Source organism: Convolutriloba macropyga, chromosome 11 (assembly GCF_964194025.1).
Source record: "Convolutriloba macropyga chromosome 11, txConMacr16.3, whole genome shotgun sequence".
Taxonomy (NCBI): domain Eukaryota; kingdom Metazoa; phylum Xenacoelomorpha; order Acoela; family Convolutidae; genus Convolutriloba; species Convolutriloba macropyga.
This window is the reverse complement of record NC_134478.1, coordinates 29,617,341-29,638,872: the sequence shown is the minus strand read 5'-3', so window position 1 is coordinate 29,638,872 and position 21,532 is coordinate 29,617,341. Positions and strand designations below refer to the sequence as shown.

The 21,532-nt window shown below is 37.7% G+C and overlaps 1 protein-coding gene across 1 annotated transcript in view; it reads right to left on the bottom strand.

Annotated features, from left to right (window-relative positions):
* The window catches only part of LOC142349259 (uncharacterized), a 71,139-nt gene that overhangs the window by 47,907 nt on the left and 1,700 nt on the right, over nucleotides 1–21,532 (bottom strand). The window contains exons 2-8 of the mRNA XM_075400702.1: nucleotides 17,759–18,562; nucleotides 16,958–17,132; nucleotides 11,615–11,796; nucleotides 11,254–11,457; nucleotides 10,933–11,063; nucleotides 8,267–8,420; nucleotides 6,816–6,937 (exon numbers count right to left, since the gene is read on the bottom strand). Coding sequence (XP_075256817.1) covers nucleotides 6,816–6,937; nucleotides 8,267–8,420; nucleotides 10,933–11,063; nucleotides 11,254–11,457; nucleotides 11,615–11,796; nucleotides 16,958–17,132; nucleotides 17,759–18,562 — 1,772 coding nt within the window. The remainder of the gene's footprint in view (nucleotides 1–6,815; nucleotides 6,938–8,266; nucleotides 8,421–10,932; nucleotides 11,064–11,253; nucleotides 11,458–11,614; nucleotides 11,797–16,957; nucleotides 17,133–17,758; nucleotides 18,563–21,532) is intronic.

The window sequence follows — 21,532 nt, the reverse complement described above, 5'->3', positions numbered from 1 at the left end:
ACTGAAGATGCTCAGTTGTGCGTCTCTGATCTAAAGTCGACTCTCCAGAAGGGTGGTTTCAATTTAACAAAGTTTGTAACCAACGAGCCGAAATCTTTGAAAATGCTAGAATCCGAACACATCGAAAGTGAAACTGAAGACCACCGAGTTGTTGGACTGCTGTGGAACTCCCCGAGTGATTTAATTTTTCATAAAAAATTGTCGAAGATAGATCAAGACGCTTCACACCCAGTACACTTTTCTCAAACTGTTGTCCTTAATAGCTTGCCTGTTTGACCCACTGGGGATAATAGCTCCCATCGTAATTACACTGAAAATAATCTTGCAAGATACCTGGAAAGAAGGCCTGCTTTCTTGGGACGACTTGCTTTCTTCGTCAAAACGGCAACAAATCCAGGACTGGGTTGACAAATATCTTGAATCACCACAAATTCAAATGCCACGCAGCTTATCACATTTTGATATCAGTAGTGGTACCAATCAGCTACATGTGTTTTGCGACGCATCACAGTTGGCATACGGTGCCGTTATATACATTAAAACGTCAAATGACAAAGAAACTTCCTCCAACTTTGTCATTGGGCGCTCTAAGGTCGCGCCCCTAAAGCAAATAAGCATTCCAAAGTTGGAATAACAAGCAGCTGCCCTTGGGTGTCGTCTTTGGCAATTCGTTGCTCAGCACCTATCCGTTCCAGTCAAAGAGACAATCTTCTGGAGTGACAGTACTGCTGTTCTGGGCTGGATAAATTCAAAAGAAAAACTTAAGACTTTCATCGCCAACCGCGTTAAGGGGATTAGAAACCTTACGGACACCAGCTGTTGGCGACACATAATTGGTAAAATAAATCCGGCCGATCACATATCTAGAGGAATTTTACCAGAAGACGTTAACTCCTTGTGGTTGTCGCCACCAGAGTTTCTGAAGCACCCTGAGAAAAATTGGCGTTCCTTCTTTGCTCCTCAAGAAGCAACGCACTCGATGCAACAGACTTCAGCACTGGAACCTGTTTTCAACATTGAGAAAATTTCAAAATGGACCAGACTTTTGAGAGCAACAGCCAGAGTTTTCTTGTTCATAGATAACCTAAAGACAAAAGAACGCAGAGCACTAGCCTTGAAAGACATTGATAAAGCCAGAAATCATCTCTTTCAAGTTTCACAGCTCAACTCGTTTTCTGGAACTGTTAAGGATCTTATAAACGGAAATGATCTGCAGAAGAAAGACCCTCTGTTGTGCTTATCACCTTTTGTGAAAGATGGCATATTACGCGTCGGTGGAAGGACAAAAAGAAGCTCTTTGCCTTTTGACGCAAAGCACTCGATAATTTTGGACTCAAAAGAAGCAATTGTAAAACTCTTTATTCAGAAATGTCACGAAATTTGCATGCATCTCGGCGTATAGTATACCAGGAATTACATCCAGCAAAGATGTCACATCATTGGAGATCGCGAAAGCCTTAGAAGCCTTGCTTTCAAATGCTTCGAGTGTCAAAGGTTTCGATCAGTAGGCCTCCAGCCACCAATGGCTGACCTCCCAGAGGTTAGGTTTCAAGACAGTTCTTTGCCTGCAGTCTTCACATACGTTGGGTTGGATTATCTTGGACCATTTGCAGTAATGCATAGAGACAAAGAAGTAAAGACATACATCTGCCTCTTTACGTGCCTCGTCACGCGAGCCATTCATCTGGAGCTAGCAGAAGACTTGTCAACTGACAAATGCATCACAGCAATCAGACGATTTATCTCAAGACGCGGCCAGCCGCGAGTTTTGATATCTGACAATGCGACAAACTTCTTGGGATCCCGTAAGCAACTACGACGACAGCCGCTTCAACTGGACCACGATTTCATCAGAAACAACCTTCTCAACCAGTCCATAGAATGGAGACTCAACCCACCTGCTGCACCTCACTTTGGTGGCGTGTGGGAGAGACTCGTCCAAGTAGTTAAACGAGTTCTCCTCATCAATCTTGGCTCCGCAAAATTGACACCTGATGTTTTTTCAACCATTGTCACGGAAGCGGAATGTCTTGTGAACTCCAGGCCATTGACTCACGTGAGGAGCGACAACAAGGACGACGATCCTCTCACGCCTAATCATTTCCTCTTGGGACGACCCTTTGCGAATGTGCCAACACTTCTCTTTCAAGAGTCAGCCAGTCTGAAGTCGACTTCATGGACCCAAGTCAAACAGCGCCTGCAACAGATATGGAAACGACTGCTTCAAGAGTACGTCCACTTGCTGAATCAGAGACGAAAGTGGACTTCAAAAGAAGCTGCTCTGGAAGTGGGCGATGTGGTTTGGCTGCTGGAGGAGTGGACTCCCAGGGGATTTTGGCCACTAGGACGTATCACCAGGATTTTCATCGGAGCCGACAAAACCGCTGGGTCTTGCGAATTAGAAACAGCTTTTGGTTCTTTAACCAGACCAGCCGTTAAGCTGCAACATGTGTACCCCAAACCCCCGTATGGTTAGGGTTAGGTTTTTGGGCCCCCAGGATGTTAATGCCCAGTATTAACTTCTCCATTAAATTGTGTAACGTGCTTGCCCTGTTTTGTTGATTGTGAATCACTTGTAATGTGATAAGGTTATTGAAAGTCATGTAAGAAGAGAAATTAGTTGTAACTTTTGATGTCATGAAACCAAACAAGTAAACGAAGCGATTGAAACTTGAAGTAATGAGAACAAAAGAGACATGATACGACAAAGAAGGAAGGATAGACAACGTCGTGATCAGACTGTATTGATTGAGGAAGAACAACTCGGTCAAATATTGACTCAAAAAAGGAGAAAAAATAACAACAGGTGGAGTTAAGTCTTATCATGTTTCAATGTACGATCTCATCATTGGTCTTTTTTAAAAAAAAATATAACGTGCACTGTAATGTTTTAATATAGCAAATTAGCTGCTCCAACAATTGTCAGTGCAAACTTACTCGAGTTTAGCTTGCCACTCGCTGCTCAAGTTCGCCTCCTGTACAATTAATTGTTGAGCGTGGTCTTGCTTCATTTTCAATAGCGAATCCTCTAACTGTCCTTTCAAATTGTCCCACTCGGCCTGAAAAACCAATCTTGTTCGTTGACTGCTACGGAGTTTGAATAATTTGGGTTTTGGAAACTGAACAACAATTCACGTGGATCAGGTCATTATAACTGATCTCGTTATAACAAAACACTCTTCTCTTTAAAATGCCAATTGAACATGAGTTTAGTGACGAAGATGTCATTTGATCTCACGCAACCCAGGTTGAGGTCCAGACCCAAATTGACTTCTGATCAGACCCAGTCGAGCGCACACCCGTGTGTTCCCAGATCAAAATTACAGGGTCTTTTCGGAAGTTCGAGCGCACTACGGTCTGATCATGGTCTGGAGATGGTCTGATCAGAGGTCATTTTGGTCTGAAAAGTCTGATCATAGGCGGATTCGAGCGCACTTTTGTCTGATCAGAGGCGACTTCGAGCGCAATTGGATCTGATCATAAATGTCTCCAAACGCAATTGGGTCTGATCAGGGACCATTTCGAGCGCATTATTTTGTTTCATTTTTTTTGTTTTTTTTACTGAAAGATGTTGGCTCTGCCAAGAGGCAGCCAAAAAGCAGCTTTCTGATCAGAGACTCATCTAAAGTCCGATAGCTCTGATCAGAAAAAAAGAGTCCAGCAGATAGCTGAGGCCGGTCCCCTTTAGAAGAAATTTTGATCAACTGGAGACCACGACGTTTTTTATGGAAATCTGTCTTATTTCATCCATTGAGTCAGAATTATAAACTAATCGGTACACTAAATAAAATTTGTTCTCAACAGTTGGGTTTTGTTTTCTTTAGCAATACTTTTAAAATTGATTTTTCCTTAGATGAATTAAATACAGCAAACATCAGTTTTTATGAAATGAATATATTATAGCAAAATTAGGAGATTTTTTCATAAGTAAAATCTGTCTTGATCAGACTATTTCGAGCGCACTTGAGTCTGATCAGAACCGGTTTGGAGCGCACTTCAGTCTGATCATTAATAGCTGCAAGCGCAACTGGGTCTTATCATAACCTCTTCGAGCGCATTTGAGTCTGATCATAGTCTGATTAAGGTCTGGGCAATGGTCTGAATTTGAGTCTGGACCATGGTCTGAAGATGGTCTGATCAGAACACCTGTTTGACCCACTGGGGATAATAGCTCCCATCGTAATTACACTGAAAATAATCTTGCAAGATACCTGGAAAGAAGGCCTGCTTTCTTGGGACGACTTGCTTTCTTCGTCAAAACGGCAACAAATCCAGGACTGGGTTGACAAATATCTTGAATCACCACAAATTCAAATGCCACGCAGCTTATCACATTTTGATATCAGTAGTAGTACCAATCAGCTACATGTGTTTTGCGACGCATCACAGTTGGCATACGGTGCCGTTATATACATTAAAACGTCAAATGACAAAGAAACTTCCTCCAACTTTGTCATTGGGCGCTCTAAGGTCGCGCCCCTAAAGCAAATAAGCATTCCAAAGTTGGAAGAACAAGCAGCTGCCCTTGGGTGTCGTCTTTGGCAATTCGTTGCTCAGCACCTATCCGTTCCAGTCAAAGAGACAATCTTCTGGAGTGACAGTACTGCTGTTCTGGGCTGGATAAATTCAAAAGAAAAACTTAAGACTTTCATCGCCAACCGCGTTAAGGGGATTAGAAACCTTACGGACACCAGCTGTTGGCGACACATAATTGGTAAAATAAATCCGGCCGATCACATATCTAGAGGAATTTTACCAGAAGACGTTAACTCCTTGTGGTTGTCGCCACCAGAGTTTCTGAAGCACCCTGAGAAAAATTGGCGTTCCTTCTTTGCTCCTCAAGAAGCAACGCACTCGATGCAACAGACTTCAGCACTGGAACCTGTTTTCAACATTGAGAAAATTTCAAAATGGACCAGACTTTTGAGAGCAACAGCCAGAGTTTTCTTGTTCATAGATAACATAAAGACAAAAGAACGCAGAGCACTAGCCTTGAAAGACATTGATAAAGCCAGAAATCATCTCTTTCAAGTTTCACAGCTCAACTCGTTTTCTGGAACTGTTAAGGATCTTATAAACGGAAATGATCTGCAGAAGAAAGACCGCCTGTTGTGCTTATCACCTTTTGTGAAAGATGGCATATTACGCGTCGGTGGAAGGACAAAAAGAAGCTCTTTGCCTTTTGACGCAAAGCACCCGATAATTTTGGACTCAAAAGAAGCAATTGTAAAACTCTTTATTCAGAAATGTCACGAAATTTGCATGCATCTTGGCGTATAGTATACCAGGAATTACATCCAGCAAAGATGTCACATCATTGGAGATCGCGAAAGCCTTAGAAGCCTTGCTTTCAAATGCTTCGAGTGTCAAAGGTTTCGATCAGTAGGCCTCCAGCCACCAATGGCTGACCTCCCAGAGGTTAGGTTTCAAGACAGTTCTTTGCCTGCAGTCTTCACAAACGTTGGGTTGGATTATCTTGGACCATTTGCAGTAATGCATAGAGACAAAGAAGTAAAGACATACATCTGCCTCTTTACGTGCCTCGTCACGCGAGCCATTCATCTGGAGCTAGCAGAAGACTTGTCAACTGACAAATGCATCACAGCAATCAGACGATTTATCTCAAGACGCGGCCAGCCGCGAGTTTTGATATCTGACAATGCGACAAACTTCTTGGGATCCCGTAAGCAACTACGACGACAGCCGCTTCAACTGGACCACGATTTCATCAGAAACAACCTTCTCAACCAGTCCATAGAATGGAGACTCAACCCACCTGCTGCACCTCACTTTGGTGGCGTGTGGGAGAGACTCGTCCAAGTAGTTAAACGAGTTCTCCTCATCAATCTTGGCTCCGCAAAATTGACACCTGATGTTTTTTCAACCATTGTCACGGAAGCGGAATGTCTTGTGAACTCCAGGCCATTGACTCACGTGAGGAGCGACAACAAGGACGACGATCCTCTCACGCCTAATCATTTCCTCTTGGGACGACCCTTTGCGAATGTGCCAACACTTCTCTTTCAAGAGTCAGCCAGTCTGAAGTCGACTTCATGGACCCAAGTCAAACAGCGCCTGCAACAGATATGGAAACGACTGCTTCAAGAGTACGTCCACTTGCTGAATCAGAGACGAAAGTGGACTTCAAAAGAAGCTGCTCTGGAAGTGGGCGATGTGGTTTGGCTGCTGGAGGAGTGGACTCCCAGGTGATTTTGGCCACTAGGACGTATCACCAGGATTTTCATCGGAGCCGACAAAACCGCTAGGTCTTGCGAATTAGAAACAGCTTTTGGTTCTTTAACCAGACCAGCCGTTAAGCTGCAACATGTGTACCCCAAACCCCCGTATGGTTAGGGTTAGGTTTTTGGGCCCCCAGGATGTTAATGCCCAGTATTAACTTCTCCATTAAATTGTGTAACGTGCTTGCCCTGTTTTGTTGATTGTGAATCACTTGTAATGTGATAAGGTTATTGAAAGTCATGTAAGAAGAGAAATTAGTTGTAATTTTTGATGTCATGAAACCAAACAAGTAAACGAAGCGATTGAAACATGAAGTAATGAGAACAAAAGAGACATGATACGACAAAGAAGGAAGGATAGACAACGTCGTGATCAGACTGTATTGATTGAGGAAGAACAACTCGGTCAAATATTGACTCAAAAAAGGAGAAAAAATAACAACAGGTGGAGTTAAGTCTTATCATGTTTCAATGTACGATCTCATCATTGGTCTTTTTTTAAAAAAAATATAACGTGCACTGTAATGTTTTAATATAGCACATTAGCTGCTCCAACAATTGTCAGTGCAAACTTACTCGAGTTTAGCTTGCCACTCGCTGCTCAAGTTCGCCTCCTGTACAATTAATTGTTGAGCGTGGTCTTGCTTCATTTTCAATAGCGAATCCTCTAACTGTCCTTTCAAATTGTCCCACTCGGCCTGAAAAACCAATCTTGTTCGTTGACTGCTACGGAGTTTGAATAATTTGGGTTTTGGAAACTGAACAACAATTCACGTGGATCAGGTCATTATAACTGATCTCGTTATAACAAAACACTCTTCTCTTTAAAATGCCAATTGAACATGAGTTTAGTGACGAAGATGTCATTTGATCTCACGCAACCCAGGTTGAGGTCCAGACCCAAATTGACTTCTGATCAGACCCAGTCGAGCGCACACCCATGTGTTCCCAGATCAAAATTACAGGGTCTTTTCGGAAGTTCGAGCGCACTACGGTCTGATCATGGTCTGGAGATGGTCTGATCAGAGGTCATTTTGGTCTGAAAAGTCTGATCATAGGCGGATTCGAGCGCACTTTTGTCTGATCAGAGGCGACTTCGAGCGCAATTGGATCTGATCATAAATGTCTCCAAACGCAATTGGGTCTGATCAGGGACCATTTCGAGCGCATTATTTTTTTTCATTTTTTTGTTTTTTTTTTACTGAAAGATGTTGGCTCTGCCAAGAGGCAGCCAAAAAGCAGCTTTCTGATCAGAGACTCATCTAAAGTCCGATAGCTCTGATCAGAAAAAAAGAGTCCAGCAGATAGCTGAGGCCGGTCCCCTTTAGAAGAAATTTTGATCAACTGGAGACCACGACGTTTTTTATGGAAATCTGTCTTATTTCATCCATTGAGTCAGAATTATAAACTAATCGGTACACTAAATAAAATTTGTTCTCAACAGTTGGGTTTTGTTTTCTTTAGCAATACTTTTAAAATTGATTTTTCCTTAGATGAATTAAATACAGCAAACATCAGTTTTTATGAAATGAATATATTATAGCAAAATTAGGAGATTTTTTCATAAGTAAAATCTGTCTCTGATCAGACTATTTCGAGCGCACTTGAGTCTGATCAGAACCGGTTTGGAGCGCACTTCAGTCTGATCATGAATAGCTGCAAGCGCAACTGGGTCTTATCATAACCTCTTCGAGCGCATTTGAGTCTGATCATAGTCTGATTAAGGTCTGGGCAATGGTCTGAATTTGAGTCTGGACCATGGTCTGAAGATGGTCTGATCAGAACACCTTCGGTCTGAAAAGTCTGGTCAGAGACCTTTTGTGTCTGGAAAGTCTGATCAGAGGTCACTTGGGTCTGGAAAGTCTGATCAGGGTGAATTTCCGTCTGGAAATTCTGATCAGAGATAATTTCGGTCTGGAAAGTCTGATCAGAAGCAAATTTGGGTCTGGACCTCAACCTGGGAACTCATTAACAAAACAAAAAATAAAATTCTTATAAACAAAAGACAACACAGCGTTTAGTGTGACCTTTTCGGCTTTGTAATGTTTCTCGCTATCTGATAAACTGATGTTATTTTGTTCCATAGAAGATTGAAGATCATTGAGAGAGTTTTGAAGCAGTTGAACTTTCTCTTCAAGTTGTTTCACAATTCTTCCATTGGCTGAATTTTCTTCGCTCTTTCTGAAATTAAAAAGTTTTTTATTAATTATACGCTGAATAAAAAAAGTTAATTTTTTTTGAGACTTCAATAAGCGATTAACATGATAAAGCAGTACATTAGGTCGAAATTTCAAACAAAGTAATTGATATAATATGGTTCAAGAAAACCCAAACAATATCACGTTGCCAGTTACAGAGGATTGGTTTCGTCATTATCATTCAAAAAATTTTTATTTGCATTGGTTCGATATATTCTTCAAGATCTGTTCACACATTCTTCGGCTTTTTCAAGTCAATGAGAAGTCACATTAGAGTGGGGACTGTGGTTATGCTGAACTGGCAAAGAAAGCGAAATGGTGAGCAGGTTATTTTTTCTCATATGTGCTATCAAAACGACACACCTGAGTTCTAACTGCGCCTATCCACAATTGTTTGACTTTATCAACGGACACCTGAAGCTTTTTATGACTTTGCCACTAATTGTCATAAAATATTAGTGAACGTTTGTTTATTGCCTTTTTTCACTTTTTCTACTGTTTCATCATTTATGATTATTAACGACAGGTCTCTGAGTGAGCAAAATTAAACTGACTTGTCGTTAATCTAGTGGTTCTCATGAATCTGACACAATTTTTTATAAAAAAAACTTTTAGTGAATTTTCTAGATTAATCGGTTTGATTGTTTATGCTGAAAACCAAAGCTTTCTAAAAACCTGTCTCTAACTGTTTTCGTGAATAATTAACGAAGTTTTTGTTTTTGCGAGTTTTTTTGTTCACATTAATTTCTTATCTCTGAGTCTCATATTGACAGATCTCATTGGTTGCTCAGGATGACTAAGGTAAATGAATTTATTGTTTTAGTTAATAACCGTCGCCCTCTTTGCCTTATTCGCTGATAGTTTTCAAAATCTGTTAATGATTATTTCAGTTTTTCTAATGTCATTGCACTAATTGATGTCATCACAATTTTGACAAGTCTCCTCAGTTGTTTAATAGGCTAATAGTTTATTGAAAATTTGTCTGAAATTTCAGGTTAAAGGAATCGTTATATACAACAAATATTGACACGCAATTTAAGGGAATTGCTGTTACAGGTGTTAATTTTTTTCCTATCAAGTGAAAGAGAAGAAAATTGTCTTGTTAAACATTGAAACATTCTTATTAGAGATGGTTATCTTATACATTTAAACAAAATTTTTTACAAAAGATGATCAACTTGAGAGATCTTACAGGATGAATGGGTATATTGAGAGATTCATCTATATTAATTCCGGTTGAGCTGCACTATCGTTGGTTGCACATATTTGTTAGTTTTTTATGCATTAATTGTTTTGAAAACTGCTTTTTATACAAAAAATTAAATTCCATTGCTCAGTTTGAAATTGTTAATTACTTAATTACTTTTTCTTGAAAGCGGAACATTACTGCTTCCAAAACATCAATTAAGATATTATAATGTTTCTCACTTTTCCTTTTTTATGCTCTTGTGAAATAAAAGTTGTTGAAGTAATTGTTTTAAAATTTGTTTATGCACTGTGTAGTTCTACAAGAAGAACAGTTGCCTTACAGGCCCTTCTAAGAAGATTGTTAATCTTTTAAGATTCTTTTAAAATGAATGTTTATGTTATAAGAAACCCGTATTACAACTGTTCATTCGACAAAAACCTTATAGTCAGCATGTTAGCTACTTCTAATTACGGTCTATGACGGTAATTTTAAAGCTGTAAGACGGTGTCTAGACCAATGTTATTTTTTCTCTTTATTGCATGCTTTTTCGTATTTTAAGAAAACTTTTTTATGCAATAAATTTCTACAATAAAGTTAACGAATTAATTTTAACTCAATTTAATAGTTAAAATTTATTGCATAAACATTTCCTTAATGGTAACCTTTATCGGAGCCAAAAAGTTTACCTGGAGCAGTTATCGTTCGGCGTTACTTTAGTTAAAGATTTTTTCAAGAGCTTTACTTATGCGTCATAGGATTTGCGTCAGAGGGTGAGGCAATGACTTTTTATTAAAGACCAGTTGAACAAAAAGGAACTCTAAAAAGAATGTAGCTGAAAAACAGCAAAAAGGACTGGAGGTAAATTTTCTCACATACTTTGTTTTATAGGACAAAATCTTAAAACTTAATTTTGGGATCTTTCATGGCATGGCCTGAATTGAATTATATCTAATTTTAGTCGTTTTTAGTCCTAAATTAAGGAATATAAAAAATTTATCCAATAAACATTTTGAAATATGCAGATCAATTTTATTGCAGCACTTTTCTTTTTTTTTTAAACTAGTAGGGCGATTTTGTCTGTCATAATAAATGAGTCCAGCATGTCAAAACAGGAAGACCTGAAAAGGGCCAGCATGAAAAGATTGAGCCAAATAAAATTCCAGGGGCTTATGGCTGTCTTATTTGGGTTGTTTTTAGCTTTACAGGTATTTTGGAATTTTCAGGTTACTTTTTAGCCGCGCTTCATCTTTCCATAAGCCAAATTGAGGCTTGAACAATAATTTCTAAAAAGTTTTTGTAAACTCACTTGAGAAGTTCTGCCTGCAGTTTTTTCAACTTTGCCGAACTTTCTGATTGCAGCTTTTCTATCTGCTCCAGGAGCAACTTTCTCTCCTTTTCAAAGTTCTGCTCCATTGTTGAAATCTTTCTCTCATATTCCTAAATGTCACAGGTACACACACGTATAACTCTGAAGAAGAACAAGAATAGTTGAAATGTGTCTATATAACTTGAAATAACTTGGTATCCTTATAAAGAACCAGTAGATTTGCTACCGTTCATATAAGTTCATGTCACGCTTTCAAATTCTGATCTTGATAAAAATGAAAACCGTTTGAGAAATTTTTACCTGTTTGCAGTCAAGCAGCTCAGTTTTTGATGACAAAACTTTTGTCAATTCCTGTTCATGTTTGGTTCGCTCGTCGTGCAGTGTCTTTTCATGCTCAAACTTCAACATCTGCATTGCTGAGTCGTGACTGTTCTGCTGTTCTGTCACTTCCTTTGCTTTAGCTTGTAACTTTTCTTCGAGTTCTCTTTTGAGTTTTTCCATTTCCTGAAAAAAATTACGATATCAGAAAAACGTTGGAACTAAAATTCTAGAAAATGTAATTTACTTTGAATATACCTCAAAAAGTCTTTCACAATTAACGTAGCTCATATGAAATAAGTTCACTGATCCCAATTGTTGATGATTGTAAAAAAAAATGTACCGTTTGTAATTGCACAGTGTCATTGCTCATTTTGTTCATGAGTTCGCTTTGTTTGGTATTGAGAGAGTTCACCTCTCCTTCCAGCCACTTGTTCTTGTCTTCTAGAATATTCTTCTCCATCACACCGTCATGGTACTTCATCTCCCACTCCGTGCACTGCTTGTCTTTCAAAGCCAGGGAGTCTAAATTGTGTCTAAAGCTCGAGTTACAATTGTCATAGGAGTGAAAAAACAGCGATGTTAGTTGCTAGACTGGATCCTAGGTCGAGAGGCAAGATCAAGATTGAACTGAACTCTGATCCTGCCCTCTTCAAGCGCACACATGAGAATCGTGCGTTCGGATTACATGGTCTCAAAAAATTCGAAAGCGCACGAAAATCTGGACACTGGGTCTGGAGTTTGCATGTTCTGAGGTTCCTTCGGTCTGGATGAATTTGAAAACAATATGAAGCAATTGAAAGCTTTGGATCTCGTAAAAAAATGATTATTGTTCTGATCAGACAACTTCAAGCGCCCGAGAGTATAATCAGAGGTAGTTTTGAGCGCACGATAGTGGGTCTGAACAATGATCTGGAAACACTATCGACCGGAGTTGAACGAAAGTCTGGAAAATGGTCTGGTCTGATCAGAGGTCTCGAACGGCTTGATCAGAGGTGGCTAGAGCACTTCAAGCGCACGAAACGTTTCGTACGATTTTCTGATAAGAAGTCATTTTTGGGCCTCAACCTGGTAATGGTTGAATGAAACTATATACCCTTGCGAAGTGGATTGGAAATACGCTATACCCAGGTTGAGGTCAAGGCCCAAATTTTCGACTGATCAGACTCTTCAGACCAAAGTTACCTCTAATCAGACATTCCAGACCGAAATTGCCCCTGATCAGACTTTCCCGACCGAAAATGCCCCTGATCAGACTTTCCCGAACAAAAATACCTCTGATCAGATTTTCCAGACTCAGAGGGATTCTGATCAGACTTTCCAGACCAAAAAAGCTCTGGTCAGATCATCTCCAGATCACGGTCCAGAGTCAGACTCAGACAATTGCCCAGCATAATCAGACTATGATCAGAATTTTGCAACCCAATTAACCTCTGATCACACTCAATTTAGACCATTTTGCGCATATGATCAGATAATAAAGCTATTATATATATATATATATATATATATATATATATATATATATAAAATAATAATATTAATAATAATAATAATAATAATAATAATAATAATAATAATAATAATAAAAATAATAATAATAATAATAATAATAATAATAATAATAATAATAATAATAATAATAATAATAAAATTGAATTCAAATCAAACAGGGTCTCACCATCTTGGTTTATACACCATATATTTATATACTTTTCATGAAAATTGATGTTTTCAGTAAAATTTTCAACTAAGGTAAAGACAATTCTAAAATTATTGCCAATGAAAAGAAAACCCGAAAGCCGGAAAAAAATATTCAGCTTTCCTTCGATTCATGTTTTTGACTGAATATATAATCTTAGACAGCTTTGCATAAGAATGTCTTTATCTACAGTTATTCCAAGTCTTTTCAAAAGTATACCGGCAGTTGGTATTAGCTGGACCCCTTGATTTTGATCAACCAATCAAACTCTCGATGAGTCTTTGATCAGAATGCTGCTGTATTATTGACTCTTCGCAGAGACATCTGTGAGAAAAAAACTTGAAAATAATTTGCTCGAAGCATCCTCTGATAAGACTGCCTGGCTCTCGAAGTCGCCTCTGATCGGGCTCAAGTACGCTCGAAGTGGTTAAGATCAGACCCAAGACTCAAATCCTTCAATGATGAGACTTTACAGAGCAAAGTGACCTCGGATCAGACCATCTCCAGACCATGGTCCAGACTGTAGTGCGGTAGAACTGCTGTCCAGACCCTGTAATTTCCCTCTTGAAACACACAAAAGCGCGTTCGAGTGGGTCTGATAATACAAAAATTTGGGTCTGGACCTCATCCTGGGTAACATTATGAAAACTGATAGGCGCAACCGCAAGTTCTTTAAGGGATGTTGAATGCTAGACATCTGAAAAGAAAAAAAAACAGGTTTATCAAGTTTTGCTGAAATGTAATTTATTATCAGTTAGTACACGGTAAAATTTAACCTGAGGTAAGGTTGAATCGTGTTAAAACTGACACTTTTAACACCATATAAACTTGACTAAGAATCTTAGTTGTTTATCGTTTATTAGGGGAAAAAACCAATTTTCTTGATTTATTTTGGTATTAGAGTTCAAAAAACCTGAAATAAAAATCTGAAATACAATACAAAAATTATCTCAACGCATCTATAAAAGTTATAAACTGTGAAATCTTACACGACAAATTTACGTGTTTAAAGAGTTCTTATAGCGTATTCTGTTGAACGTTTATGTATTTTTTATATAAGGTAAAGCATTTTTCGTTCAACGGGCAACACCGGCCTTATGCATGCCATACTATTGGTAGAATTGATGTGAAAATCTAAACCTTTGTTTATAATACTTGTCTTTAGTAAACATGCCTAAATATGTCGTCGAAGTTTAGATTGATTGCAATTCACCTTTTGTAACTTACTGGACGTTGAACTTAAGAACACAGAGATTACACTTGTTATCAGCTTTCTGCTATTGAGAAACAAAAATCAATCTCCGTGGAGTACAGCTGGACTAACATTGAAAAATATAGTTTATACAGGCTTCATTTCAACCTTACAACAAGCATCAGTTCATAAATGAAATTCTTGTTAGGCAAAGTTTTCTACCGTGTTTGACCTTATAAGTTTGAACTTTTATAGTGTAAGTTTGACGTGTTTTTTCAATGCGTGAGACCTAACAAAGTGTCGTACAAAGTATTATCCAGACAAAACACTGAAGAAAAACGATTTCAGATCTTATTAGATTGGAAGTATTGAAGAGCTGCTGGCTAAGGTCAATTGCTGTACGCTGGCTAAGGTCAATAGTCTGGAAAATGATTTTATAGAGATATTTTAATGAGAAAAAATTCTGTTGTATTTTTAGAATCAATTATTCTTATGTCCCGCTGCAGACCTCTGATCTATTTGCGTCCCCAAAAATCTACTTTGTGTCCCAAGACGAAACATTAGTTTGATTATAGCAATTTAACAGAATAAGTGGTACAATTTTTGTAGATGGAAGGTCTCATATCTCAAAAAAAATTGGATAATTCATAAAATGAAGCCGTAGGAAGAAATAGTCCCAACATAATAGAATTTTTGCATTATTGTTTGTGCTCCTACAATTTTTACAAAGTATAACTATATCTTAAACGATTGAAATGCGGAACATCACAACATGTGCATATGCAAGTGTGGGATATGTGAACAAGATAAAATTATAAACGTATGGAAAATTGCTCTGAAACGACTGGCGAGCATTTTGATTCGGCAATACCTAGCTGTGTTTTAGGAAATCTAGCTTTAGCTTAATTGAAGGAGAATGCGAGCATGGGCGCAAGGGGGAGGGTGATAAGGGCGGGGAAACGCGAGAGTGCAGGGTTAATAGTAGAATGAGGTGAAGAGGTGGAGGGGGTGAAGTGATGGGAGAATGGGGAGAGTCAAGGAAGTGAGGGTGGGGTGAGGGTTAAATTGGAGCCCCTCCGGGCTCTATCTGTTCATCCCGTTTTCGGGGACGAAAAATCAAATGATCTGGTCAAATAGAGATCAGACGAATTGGTAGTACGTATAACTAGCCTTACGAAAAAGACCAGCAAGACACATAATTGCTGCAAATTTCGTTTTTGGACAACTGAAGACATGTATAAGGGTATGCAAATTTATGTGGAAAAACAGAATGATTTTGAAGTTGACATTTATAGTCCTGTAAAAGTTGCAATAATTAGTGAAACTTGAGGCAGGCTACACTACAAACTGGGCGGCTTTTAATTTTACTTCGTTACTTTTTTATACTGCCGCATCATGTATCATATGTTTTACATTAATCTGTTAGCCAAGAATTCATCTGCTTTCAACCCGCAGCATTTGACTAAATGAAATCAATTTTACTATGCAAAACTTACTATGTATGTAGTGCGACCTATAAAAAGGTTCTAGACTAAAAGTACCCTAACCTATTAAGATCTTGCAAGATAGCGGTCTTGGTCTACGTTTTGGCCATGTACATTTTTAATCGTCAAAAATGTGATGTCAAAGTCGTCTTTCAATTCTCTTGAAAAATTATCTTGGATTCAAAAGTTAAAACTTCTGACGTCTATCTTACAAGATCTTGCCGGTCGGTTTTAAGGTAGGCGTCCGGATCTTTCATACTGTAAGACAAGCCTCGTTAGCGAGATAAGCGTCGGGGATTGACGATGGTGACTCTTGATCTCCACACAGTGATTTGATTTAAACAAATTTTATTTAAGCAAATTTGATTTAAACAAATTTTATTGGTTGTAATCCGTTGTATTCATTTGATGTATTCATTTTTACATTAAAATGTGTGTATTTTCCTTAATGTTGATAAGCTTTGAGGAATGGTCTTAACTGTTCCAGTACAATGTCGTAATTTTTAACTTATTTGTCTTCGTCTAAAAGATATAATATTTCTGTAAGGTTTTATATTCCTTTGCTTCCGGTTCTCTGCTGAAAAAAGAGGTGTCTGTTTTTTTTCTGCAGGCGTATTTTTCCTTTAACTGAATAAATAGAGGAGAGAAATCGCCACTTTTTTACTATTGATAAACATAGAACTATTCAAAAACTATTCATAAACAACTTTATTTTATTTAAAAATTGATATTTATTTACTGGAAAGACAACCACTCTGTTTAGAAACTGCCTCAAAAAGAAAACATCGATTCTACCATTACACAGACATTAGATGAATAGAAACCAGAAAAACACACAGCAACACCTACAAAAGACAGATTGATTAACAGTGACAACAGTGAACACTTGGTGATCAAAAGAGTTTTAAAAATTTTCCAGAATATTGTCCCATATTTTAACAACAACGAATTGCGGCCCACAATACTCACCATATCGGTTTGCAGATTGCGGACCAAATGCTGTAAGAATTGATTATCTAAGACCACTTTTACTAATTTTGATTTAATACTGAACTTCACGACTGCGCATCATTTTAATTTTTACACCAACTGCAGAGCCCTGAAAATCTACTGATAGCTTTGTGAGTTTTTTTTTACTGAGCAAGATGATGAGGACTAATTGTAACTGCTCATGAGCTTAAATTTTGAGACGTCCCCACATAAAAACACAATAATCATCATTTGCTACGATCTTTTTCTAATATTCTGATACATCGGTTTACATTATACATTATGGTATTTTAAACGTTGCACGGTATGTAATTCTACCTTTTAAGGAAGCCACCTCTTTGACTTTTAGGTCTAGATCACTCCGTGTCGAGTCCATTCTACTGTTGAGGACCGTATTCTCTGTTTCCAGATCAGACATCAACTTCTTCATTTGGTTGAACTCCTCTGTCAGACTCCGACCCTCACCTTGCCTCTCTGAGAGCTCCAGTTTTTGCTGAAAACGTAGTTTGTATCATACAACTATATATATGGTAACAACGAGATATATCTTGCTTGTTTCAAAATAAATCACGATTTTCATTGTTAACATTGATTTTAACGTTAAACACAAAAATTTCTGTGTAACAGGGTTGATGGATCTCATTATCACAAAATTATTGAAAGATGATCTTCCATCTTGCAGAACCTTCCATGTTGCAAGATCATTTAAGATAATCTTTCATCTTGCAAAATTTTGTATTCTTACAAGATAAGGTCTTGCGGTCTTGCAAGATCTTACAAGATAATTTTTTTCTTCCAGAATCATTTAAGATAACGTTCTGGTTTTTATTAGGGAAGATAGTACACTGATTACACGTAGTGCCATCATTTTGAGCGGCATAACAGCTTTCTCATTACAATATGTTTTTTCCAAATTTCTACTAAGAAGGCGATTCCCTATTAAGAATTGTGATATCGTACAAGCCCTTAGAAGATCAATACTATTCTTGCTATTTCTGTTTAAAAACCTGGAAAGCTCTCACTACAATTGTCAAAATTATAGAATCTTTGATGCTTAATCCAAAATAGTGCTATAATAAAAATTAGTACAACGGTTGCAATCTCTAATTGATCGCTTACCCTTTCAATAATTTGAGATAGCTCTGCAACTTCGCTTATTTTTTCTTCAAGTTTCATTTTGTATTCCAGAATCTCCTTGTTAAACTCATCTTCTCGGATTTGCAGTTTCTGCGTCATACTGTCGCGTACACTTCTCGTTGCTTGCATTGCTTCTAGCTCCATGTCATTACGTAACTGATTCATCTCTGTTTCCTGTTGATTGCGTAATTTCTCCAACTCGGACTCTAACTTCGTCTCTGCGACTTGGCGTAATGTATCAAGATGGCTAATTTGTTTTTCAAGCTCGGCAATTTTTTCGGGACTTTCAAGTTGGCTCATTGATTCTTTAAGTTTCCGAACTTCTTCAGTATGTTCTAATTTTAGGTTTTCTAAAACTTTATCGTGTATAACTCTCACGTCTTCTAAACTTTTTTCCTTTTCTTTTACCAAAGTGTGTAATAATTGCGAAAATTCATCAGTTTGAGTTTCAAGTTTATCTCTCAAACTTTCAACTTCCTTGCCTAAGTTTAGTATGGTATTACTATGACCAATTTTTAATTTCGTTATTTCGTCTTGAGAACTTTGTTTTAACTTTTTCAACTCAATGTCGTGCATTTCTTTGGTTCCATTAAGTCCTTCAATTTTCGCTTCTAGGGATAGTATTTTGTCTTTTAGTGATTTTTGGTCTTCTATTTTCGACTTTGCTTGCGTTAATTTTAATTGGCAGTCGTTGAAAAACTTGTTCATTTGCTCTTCGTGTTTCGATTCGATTTCTTCAACTATCGACTCGTGTTCGTCTGCTTTTGTGTTCAGAGTGTAGATAACCTGAAATGTAGAATAAATAATTAAAGCTGTCAACTTTGTTCAACTGAAATGTTCATGGCTATAACACGTTAATATATTGATGACGTTTCCTATTAATTCCCCAATTGCTAGGAAAGTCTCCCTACTATACTAAAAATGCTCTCACGACAAAAAGTCAGTAGTAGCATAAAACAAATTGGATACCCGCTTACATGGTGCATTTCATTTGCTCCAACCCAACGCACGTGGTTTTTTTGGTCTTTCACATTATAGCCCCCCCCCCCCCCCAGCTTAGTGGTCAGCTAACCTATAGCCCTCCCAAACATGGTAATTATACCATAATGGGGGGCTATAATTTCATGGGGGGGGCTATGATGGGAAAGTCCCGTTTTTAACGCACATAGTGATATATTATGGGAAAGCACGTGCTATGCAACTGGAGGGGGTAAGAGCAATAGCCGGTGCTACCATTGTTTTCAATCAAAAAGTTGACGTGGCTGCAACATAACAGAAGCACAAAGAATGCGCAATGAGAGCAAAAATACGTAGATTGGAAACAAGAAATAACTAAAGAAATTCGACAAAGGAGCACTGTACATGAGGACTTTTAGTCTGAGATTGTCAGGTGTGACGCTTAGCAATTATATACCAGATTGTTGAGCTTCATTTTCAGCCAAACTCTATCATGATTATACAACAACAAATAGGTCTTTCCCACTATAGTCCCGTTTACTAAACTGCAGCCCCTTGTTATGGTATGAGTAATTGGGGGATAAGTTATGTGATTAATAAGCTGGGGGAAGCCCACTAATGGCAAAGGATCTAATAAATAGTTCCCGTGCTTCAAACCAAATGTACAAGTTTCACTTGGTATCTTTTTGAGCGTAGGAATTTTGACTAAAGCAATTAATTGCGTAAATTTAGCAAAAATTGAGTGGTGCTCAATTGTTTTCAACTTAGAGAAGATAAGGCATAAAACTTTGAAGGTGCGCCGTGCTCAAAAGTAGCTAAGCGCATTAAAAGGTATTTCAGTGCCAATGTCACAAGAGGACCAGATCAGGAAGTTTATGGAGCAATAATGATGATTTTGCCATGACTTCAGATTACTGGAGCGACGCCGGAGCATGCAACCATCTAACTGATCAGAGATTTTAGAAATATCTAGACTATCCATATGGCCTATCCAGACCACCCCCGACTCAATGTCAGGTCTTAATCCGCACTGATTCAGTGACTGCATCAGTATTATTATCAGTACTGCATCAGAGCTCTGATAATGTCACTTTTTATCACTGCCCCTTGAAAAAGTAATTCTCGAGTGAATATATGTGACATTTAAGTAGATAGATGCTCAAGTCAGACACAGTCTGCAAATGTGAATCATCTTACAAAATATAAGATTTTGAAAAGCAGGAATTATAAATATTGTCTAACCAAAACTCTAATTTGCCTATTTACTCCACAATAATCGAGGCTTGTCATATCTTCGCCAAGAATTGGCTCAACACTTGCGAAGTCTTGGCCAAAACTTGATTTAGACATGACATTTCTTGAGCAATTCGTGACAAATGTTCTAATGCTTTAAAGTTTGAAACAAGAAACACGGCGTGGAGAGTACTGGTTTGTCAAATCATGACGAGTATATCTCTGGGGAAGTACCGATCATTGTTTGAAACTCTTTATTGAAGAGACTATGAATAGGACTCTCGGCTAAAGTACAAAAAGTGTTAAGCAGTGTTGGAAACAAATCAGGTGGCAGCGAGAAACCATCTACTGTCAATTTTCGACTCAATTGTCGGGACAAATAGGGACTGAGTGTGATATCAAGCAAGGATGAAAAAGTTCCAAAGACGGCAGTGTCTTTAGTTTTTTAATCTTTTCCTTCAGACAACAATCAAAGAATTTCAGCAGAATAACGCTAAGCAATCCAACTAAACAAAAATACCATTTGCAATTACTTGAAAATGTTAATGACAACTGCAGAGGACATTTCTGACAACAAAAAACTGGTAGTTGTTATCTTTAAATTTCATATACAGTTAGCTTTTTTCAAATATTTTTAATACATATTAAACTGTCAGTAACTTTGAACAAGACAGTGTGGCGCACAATGTTCCAATATACCTTTAGAGGTTGCAAAATCAACTGTCAAGAGTACCCAACAACTTAGTATCCAAAAAGAGTTTCCAAAACTGGTAAAAATAACTTGCAAAACTTTAAACAAAATTGTCATCTTTTTTTAGACAAGAAAGAAAACTTCTCTACCAGATATGTGTTGTACAATTATGTAGACATAGAAGCAAATAAACAAGCACACACACACACACACACACACACACACACACACACACACACACACACAACACACACTCTCTCTCTCTCTCTCTCTTTCACAACCAAACAAATGAACACAAAAACACAAAGACAAACCCGATGCCAAAAAAGAACATTGTTTAAAACTTCTTTTTGGCAATTGGTCGAGCTTGCGTTTCGTCACCATTCTTTTATGTCTTTTGGATCTCTTTAGGAAAACGAGGTGTGAACTTTAGAGGCAATTTTATTGTTAATAGCAGTTTTGGCATTAAAATTTAATTTAAACTTTATTAAAAAAATTCTGTCGGCCCCGATGTTTCTTGAGCATAAGGGGGCCAGTTTTTTGAACTTGTTTGAATTAAAAACGCAATATTATTTTTAAACATATGTTAAAATTTTTTTGTAGTTCTCCGGAATTTTAAAGCGGAGTTTTGCACTCGGCCTGTATTTTTGTCTAACATGTTAAAGAACGGTTCTCTTGATCCAAAAAGCAGTTATTTGGAAAATTGGTTGTATATAAAATTTACGGAATGACCCTTTCATTCTTCGGATTACATTTAAAAGAAAAAAACGATTCCTAATTACTGTGTCAACTGGAAGGTAAAGAAAAACGTTTTCTATAAAACTCTTAGTTTTATATTCATAAAATTTCAGTTTTCAATCCAACAAAAACACTCA